This window comes from Phalacrocorax aristotelis, chromosome 8 (assembly GCF_949628215.1).
Source record: "Phalacrocorax aristotelis chromosome 8, bGulAri2.1, whole genome shotgun sequence".
NCBI lineage: Eukaryota > Metazoa > Chordata > Aves > Suliformes > Phalacrocoracidae > Phalacrocorax > Phalacrocorax aristotelis.
In genome coordinates this window covers 38,216,949-38,224,399 of record NC_134283.1, presented here as the reverse complement: position 1 = coordinate 38,224,399, position 7,451 = coordinate 38,216,949, and the positions used below count along the sequence as shown (strand labels likewise).

Below are 7,451 nucleotides of genomic sequence, written 5' to 3'. Positions count from 1 at the left end.
GCCGCCGCAAAACGTCGCAAAACAGAGCGCCTCCCTGCGCCTAGGGCGCCTGCCGTGAAGCGAAGCGGGGAAGATGGCGGCGCGGTGGGCTGGCGGCGCGGGTGAGCCCGCGGGGCGCTGGTTTTGGGGGCTTTCGCTTCCTTTTTTTCCCTCACTCAGTGTGCTGTTTCCTTTCAGGTAGTGCCTGGGTGCGCGGTCTCCTCGGCTGGGCGCGGCCGGAGAGGTGAGTCCTGGAGAAGGGCCGTCCCGCCGGCGCCCCGGGCAGCGGGACTCGGGCCGCCTCGCTCGGGGGTCTCCGGCTCGGCCTTCTCGATGGCTGCTCACCCTGCCCCGGAGCTGTGGGGAACAGGTCGCTCTGTGTTTCCGTATTTAGAAATTTTGGCATGGCGGAGGTGTCTCTTTCTCTCCTGACCCCTTTCTGTCGGACATCCAGATTTCCTCTGGCTTTGTGGTGCAGGACACGGTAACACAGTAGCAGTTGCTCTCCTGCATTCTCCCCAGTCGTTGCCCTTCTGTAGTTGCTGGTCTTTTCCCTCAGCCTGGAGTCAAAGTTGTGCTCGGGGAGCATTGGTCACTGCTGACTGTATCCCTGATTTCAGAAGAAAGGCTGTTGTGGATTCTCAAAGCGCAGAGCTTTGGTCTCTGCTAGAGTCTGTGGAGGTAAATTGCAGAGACCTGTGTCATTGAAGGAAGAAGAAATAGGCTTGTGTTGCCTGTGCTTTGCTTACTGGCTTGCAGTTCAGCAGAGTTACATGCTAATCACTCGGTTTACTCAGTTCTGCTAGTCTGTACGTCTCCCACTTAGTGCTTATGTGTGACTCTTTCTAGAAAGGTGCTCAGCTTTTCCTTTCCTGTTCCTCGTAACCGTATATATAATGTACTTTTGTTTGTTGGTTGTCACTGTTTGGTTTTTTTTGCTTACTATGTATTTGTGTCCTCTTTCTTTTCTTAAAGTTGTCATAAACAGGTGTATGCAAAACCACAAGCTCTTTGCATGAGGTTGTATTACCTTAAGACAGAGGGACTGTAAGGTTCCCTACTTTGTTAAATGTGCCAAGAAGACAGTACTTAACTCACTATTGCTTAAGTTGTTTAACTGCAAGATGGTATTCTTGTGTCTATAAAATATTTTCCTGTATTAGTCAATTATATTGTGTCTGGTGATGATGAATTGTTGTCTTGATGAGTAAACTTTTTAAGTATTAAGGAAATAACTTTTGGTAAATATCTGAAAAAAAATTCCATAACATTTACATTTGTAGGCTATGCTACCCCCTGTGGATAGGAAGTGAAAACTTTCTAAGGTGTGCAATGTCCTCTTGAAACTAATCATCGTGTTCTGTTTGCCAGTTACTTTTAAAATGCTTTGCACAGTTTGGCTACGCACAGAAAACCATCTGAGCCTTAGTAAAAATCACAGTATCTGGTCTTGAACTCACCTGTTGTAGCTACGAGTGGCTGCACAGTCCTGCTTTTTCTAGTCAGCAGGGGGCAAAATGTAGCTTGGTTTTTCTGAATTTGAGGTGAGTGAACTGACTGAAGACTAGAGTTTTTTGCTATCAGCTATCTTGTATTGACCTGGTTGTGTTTTGAAAGTAGTTTAAAATATCTTCCCTTTCAGATGTCAGAAGGGACAAATGTTTATAAACTTCTCATACTGTTTTGGTACTCAGTCCCTTGAAAAGCTAGAAATTTTTACTGCTAAAAATTTTGTTGGTAAGAGTTATTATTTAACCAATACTCTAAGTGTTGGCTAGTCTTGGAAAAGATATAAATTGTTTGTGTGACTAATGAATGCCATGTAAGAACAAAGAGGTGATTGTCTCATTAAGTGTCCCCAGATGGTCACACACTGTGGAATGTCGTGCTGTACAAATTTGACTTATGGTTCATTGTTTGCTTTAGGAGGCTTGAGGCTTCTTGTTGAATTAAAAAGCCCTTTCAACATAAACTATAGAGGACTTGAACAGTTTTATTTTGTGAGTAGTCAGATGTGTCAGTTCTCTTTATCAAGACAGGTAAGTTCACAGTTTTCCAGATAAAATGGGCAGGGACAAAGAACCCTTGTGTTCAGCAGCAAAGACTGTGGTCTTTTCTTGCAGGTGGCTAGCATCCAGTAGCCTTTTTCCTCTGTCATGCATCCATACAAGCACATCTCTGCAGAAGTTTGGGAAGTGGGAGAAAAAGAACAGGATTGTTTACCCTCCGCAGCTGCCCGGGGAACCTCGCAGACCAGCAGTAAGGATACACCTGTGACTTTCCTTACCTGTTTATATTCAGCAATTTCCGAACAGATTGTCACTTCTTTGGGTGACTCCATAAGGCACTAGTCTGATAGCTTATTCCTTTGTTGTTTAAGGTTTTAGTCAGTTTGGCATATTTATATTGTAGAAGTTACCATCATTTTGAACGTTTTCCATTTCTAAATTATATTGGACCTTCAAGTTACTTGTAGCTGATCACCTACCTAATATGTGATCTGAACCATAACAGTGCCATCTTCTGTTTGTAGAAGTCTCTGAACTACAAGGAGGTAGATGTTACCAAGAATGTACCATTATACACTTGTTCTGACAATAAATTACTAAAGAAGAATGTGATTGTGTTGTTACTTCTGTGCACAAAGATATAAATATAACTTTCCTTGAGTAGTGGAACTAGTGGTGCCTGTTTGATGTAGGTACAATAAAGTGCATGCTCTTTTCATTTCTTAATTTCTCTCCATTATAGATTCTCTGAGGTCTGATTTTTGTGTTGCCTCTTGCTGTGGTCTCCCCTTAATGAAGCTATTCAGAGATTGTTTTCTGTCATAGTAGTTGCCTGAAATGTTTAATATGGACTGAGAGGTTCTAAAGTTGGGTGTCGAGAGCCATGCGAGTCAGATGTGGCATGCAACTGCAGGATCTTTTTCTTAGGAAACCATTTTATACTGTACAGTGGGGTTGTTTCTTCAGCCTGTTGCACAACAACTTGTGGTTTACTAAGCCAGAAACCGAAGCAAAGAATCTAAAATCCTTCAGCTGCCTGTGTGTTCAGGGTAGGGCCTTCTGCTGCCTGTTCAAGACAACTTTTGGAAAAGTCACCAGAAGTAACATGGTCAATTTTTTAAATGCAGGCATAAGAGATGAGTTTTTGATAACAGCAGGTTTATGCCTGTTTCTCCTTGTCCCCTCTTATTGATCATTTTATAACTGGGAAGTAGAGTTAAGTGTGAACAGAAGCAAGCCTCTTAAATTAAGTGATGTGTGAAAACTAAACGGACTAAGCAGTGCCGCTTGCTCTACGCCACAGCCTGGGAGAATTTTAGGTGAATTCTTCAGTAGTTCCTCGCTCTTGAGAACTGATATTTTGGAATTCCATTTTTATAATTGTTCTTCCCTGGGAAATAATGTGTTGTGGCCTCTGTTAGGCGTACTGCTCAGCAAAGTAAATAATTTGCATCTCAAAAGAATAGGGTTTTTTTTGGATATGTGCTTTTGTGGGCTGTAAGCATTTATCGCTTCTGTGAGTGTTACGGCCTAGGATGTAGAAGTACATGCTGTGTACTGTGCTGGCTAATGCGATGTATGTGAAGACACAGTTATTGACCAACTCGCGTACTAAATCAGTTTTTTACCTGTTCATAAAGAATGCATCTCTTTCAAATTTGTATCGATGTTAAATTTTGTTGGCTAATTTTGGTCTCCGTTGGTACAGTAATAATGTTAAATGGGTCTTTGGAGACAGCTCTTCATGCCGATCAAACTTGAAACCCTCTTCACCTCTGAAGAGCTAATTAAGTTCATCCTGGTAATATTGTTTGGTCGCTATCCCAGTAAGTTGGCTTGACAGCAGAGTAATGTTTTTAAGACTGAATGGGCATGTCAGTCTTAGACCGCTTCAAGAGGCAGGGAGGAGGAAAGGAAAAGATAATGAAAAGAAATCTTCTGATTATCCTTTTCAGGGACTTCTGTTTGAAAACTAATTCTCATAAGATTGTATTAAAATTTGCTGTGCGGTAGCTTTTTTTTTATAATGCTCTCAGTTTCAAATGTCAAAGGTATGCCTAATTTGGTATGCTCCTGGTATAGTAGGTGGAGTCATTTTATTCCTAATAAGACTATAGATTGTGGAGCAGACATGTATGTTCCATTCTTGTTTTCATAGCAAAATTACTGGTCTACTAACTTTTTTTTTTGTACCTAGGAAATATATCACTGTCGGAGAGAAATAAAATATAGCAAAGATAAGATGTGGTATCTGGCAAAACTGGTAAGCAAAAAGTACTTTGTACTGTGTTTAGTGGAATGCAAAATTTAATTGCTGTATTTGCCTTAACAGCTTAGTTCAATCACAGTCTAATCAGCGTCTTCATAATAGAGTCCTGGGGAAGAGCATGCATCTGCACAAGCGAACAGTTGTTTGTAGTTTGGTTTAGCTGCTTTATCCTAGTATGCTCTCAAATGTGTACTCAGGTTCTTATGGAGATTATGCAGTGTGGAAGAATTTTCATATTGGTTTCTGCCTAGTAATAGATGGGAAGGGGAGCTTGGAAGGATAGTAATGGACTGGTTTTCTCTTTAAGAAAAAAAAGAATGTTTTATCAAGATTAGTTCAATATTTAGCTCAAGTTCTAGATGTAAGATATTACACTGAAGAAATGGTAATTAAGGAAACTGAAGTTGTTTTATTTGCTCTTTATTATGGCAAAATATTTTAAATACTACCTTCTGAATAAAAGAAGGGAAATACTTGCACTTGCAGGAGTTAACTTTAACACTTTGATTGCAGATAAAGGGAATGTCCATTGACCAGGCTCTTGCTCAGTTGGAATTTAGTGATAAAAAGGGGGCAAAGGTGATCAAAGAGGTAAGTAGTAGTATTCTTTAACACTCCTAGTTTCAAGAAAACTTTAAAATCAATACCTATTGCCAGAAGTCTGGAGATGTTTCTATTAAGCCTCTTGGAAGCACATTCAAACAACACGGTTTTGTAGCAGACGTGTCATGTTGTGACTTATGAATATGTGGAGGTCACTTGTGGTGGCTGTTTTAACTTGAAATGACAATAAATTACATGTGGGTACCCTCTGTAACAGTGCTTGGTGTTAAGTTCACGGTAAATAATGCAGAATCCTTGTCTATGTGCATTGGCTCTTAAAATCTTAAGAGATGAAGGGTATCATCGGGGAAAGGACTGAGTTCTGTGGAGGCATGAAAGCTTTTCATACGCTGTGGTTGTGAGGAGTCTCAAGTTACTAATTTTCTTGGCCAAAGCATTGATTTCTGACATAATAATGGCAAAGAATTATCCTGTATTAGCTTAAAATATTGAATGGCCTAAGTTCATTTTGCCCACCTTGGAGTTTGTTTCTAGTCTGATGTCTCTAATTAGAGAGGAAGGTCCATGGGTGGATGGCTGAGAAATGCTGGTGAGAACCATCTTTTCCACTTGCTTTCCTCCCCCAAAAATGCAATAAAGTTGTCCTGAAGCTTTTCAGTCTGTATGCAAAGAACATGCTTGTGTAAAAGATGTCTGTCTTCTAACAGTTTAGATCTCTGTAGAATACTTCTGTAACTGACTTAATGTGGAAGAAATTGCCAGTTTATCTAGAGATAAGTAGCATTGCTTAAATTCCTACACAGTGTTTTCATTTCTTTTCCTTTTGTTACAGGTTCTGTTAGAAGCTCAGGAAATGGCAGTAAGAAATCACAATGTGGAATTCAAATCAAATTTACATATAGGTACATTTTTTTCTTATTCTAGTGCAGGAAAATGTCATCCTACCCTACAAAAAAGTTTTATGCTTCAAATCAGCAGAAATTAATATAGTTTCTAGTTAACTTCCAGTACAGTAAACGTGCTTCCAACTTGCAGCACAGCTGAAGTTAGTGTGGTTGTTGAGCCTGCAGACACCATTTTGTTATAGTTGGTGCCTGACTGGTGTTCCTCTGGCATCTGCTGGATGCATTCATCTGAGAATGGAGTTTCTGCTCCCTATGTGAAAAGAGGAAGTCCTGAAGGGAAAGATGCCTGATGTGGTTATGAAAGACTAGACAACAAAAAGCAAACTGTTATTACTTTTTAATGTTGCCAGTGAACAGATGCTGGAAGCTTTGTCTGTGGCTAGTACTACTACTAGCTTTGCAGGATCGGCATCTAAACTTCCGTTAGAAACAGTATAGAAGTAAATGAATACTGATGGTAGACTTCTTAAAAAGGCCGTCTTACAGGTGATTGCAGGATAAACGTGTAATAACTACAGCACTTTCTTGCACTGGAAAATGTTAGAGAAATGTTTACTTGTATGTGTTTTTAGGCCCAAAGGAAAAGTTCCCATTTCACCAAATATGGTATAAATGTTATTAAGCTGATCTCATAAGCTTAAAGTAACCTGGATTGCAGAGCAGATTTGATTAGGATTCTTCGGAGCCTTCCAGGCCTCTGCCATTAGAAGCTTTATCTGCTAGGGCAGGACTGGATATGTAGATAATGAAAATACCTATGATGAATGCAATAAAGGGAGAAAGGAGGGGAAATGAAGTCTGTAAGGCTTCTACAGGAATTCATTAGACAAACTTCTGAGAAGCAATGGAATTAATACCACCTTAAGAAGAGCTATATAATCTAGTAAGTGCTCAGTGTAGCTTCCTTTGGATTTGTCCTTTACTATGTATTTGTCTTTGCGTGCTTTCTAAATTCACCTTTTTGGTGCTCTTGAAGAGTGTTAATTCAACTCATGGGTTCCTCTGTAGCAGTAATCTGCTAAATGTGATAGAAGGAAGATAGAGGAATCCTGAATAGAATTAACTTTTCATATGCAGTCATGAAAAATACACTGACAAGACAGTATTTCAGTTGCAGATGTGTGTAGTAGTTTATTTTTGACTGAATAGTCTTCTTTCTGCTCCGCTCCCCCGCCTTTTTCCTTCAGCTGAGTCAACGACAGGCAGAGGCCGCTATGTGAAGCGGATTCGTTACCATGGCAAAGGCATGTTTGGCATCATGAAAATCGTCAGTTGCCATTACTTTGTGAAGTTGGTGGAAGGTCCTCCTCCTCCTCCAGAGCCACCAAGGACTGGTTTTGACCAAGCAAAAGAATACGTGCAGCAGCTGCGAAGTAGAACCCTTATTAATACACTGTAACAAACTTTTGTGACTATATAGGTATTTCTTGTTTGACAATGTAATAATGTGAAAGAATAATTAAAATATTTTAGTTACATCTTTGTTGCTGGAGCTAGATGATGCAAGAATGATCGTAAGCTTTTTTCTTATTTGTCAAGCTGTAGGTATGGAAAAGTCTTGGAAAAATTGCGACAGGTGTTACTTCTTCTGAATTACTTGGACCACAGCATTCAAGCTATACCCTGGACTATCAAATCTAGAACATATGGTGCTGTTAAAAAGCTTGTAAGGAACTGGTGTCCTCAAATTCATGCAGCGGTCTGTTATGTATGGTTGGGTCTTTT

General features: G+C 40.1%; 1 protein-coding gene across 1 annotated transcript; it reads left to right on the top strand.

The window, feature by feature from the left end:
- The first annotated feature begins 5 nt into the window (after positions 1 to 5).
- On the top strand, positions 6 to 7,204 carry MRPL22 (mitochondrial ribosomal protein L22). Its single transcript, XM_075102635.1, has 7 exons — positions 6 to 101; positions 178 to 223; positions 2,103 to 2,238; positions 4,186 to 4,251; positions 4,771 to 4,848; positions 5,654 to 5,723; positions 6,914 to 7,204. The coding sequence occupies exons 1-7, from the start codon at positions 74 to 76 to the stop codon at positions 7,123 to 7,125; spliced, it is 636 nt and encodes a 211-aa protein (XP_074958736.1). The 5' UTR covers positions 6 to 73; the 3' UTR covers positions 7,126 to 7,204.
- The last annotated feature ends 247 nt before the right edge of the window (positions 7,205 to 7,451 follow it).

Excerpts from the sequence above, each read along its gene's own strand:
- MRPL22 (XM_075102635.1), top strand. The coding sequence starts at position 74 with ATGGCGGCGCGGTGGGCTGGCGGCGCGG. Across the intron at positions 102-177 it reads GCGGTGGGCTGGCGGCGCGG|GTAGTGCCTGGGTGCGCGGT; the intron begins GTGAGCCCGCGG and ends GTTTCCTTTCAG. Across the intron at positions 4,252-4,770 it reads TGTGGTATCTGGCAAAACTG|ATAAAGGGAATGTCCATTGA; the intron begins GTAAGCAAAAAG and ends CTTTGATTGCAG.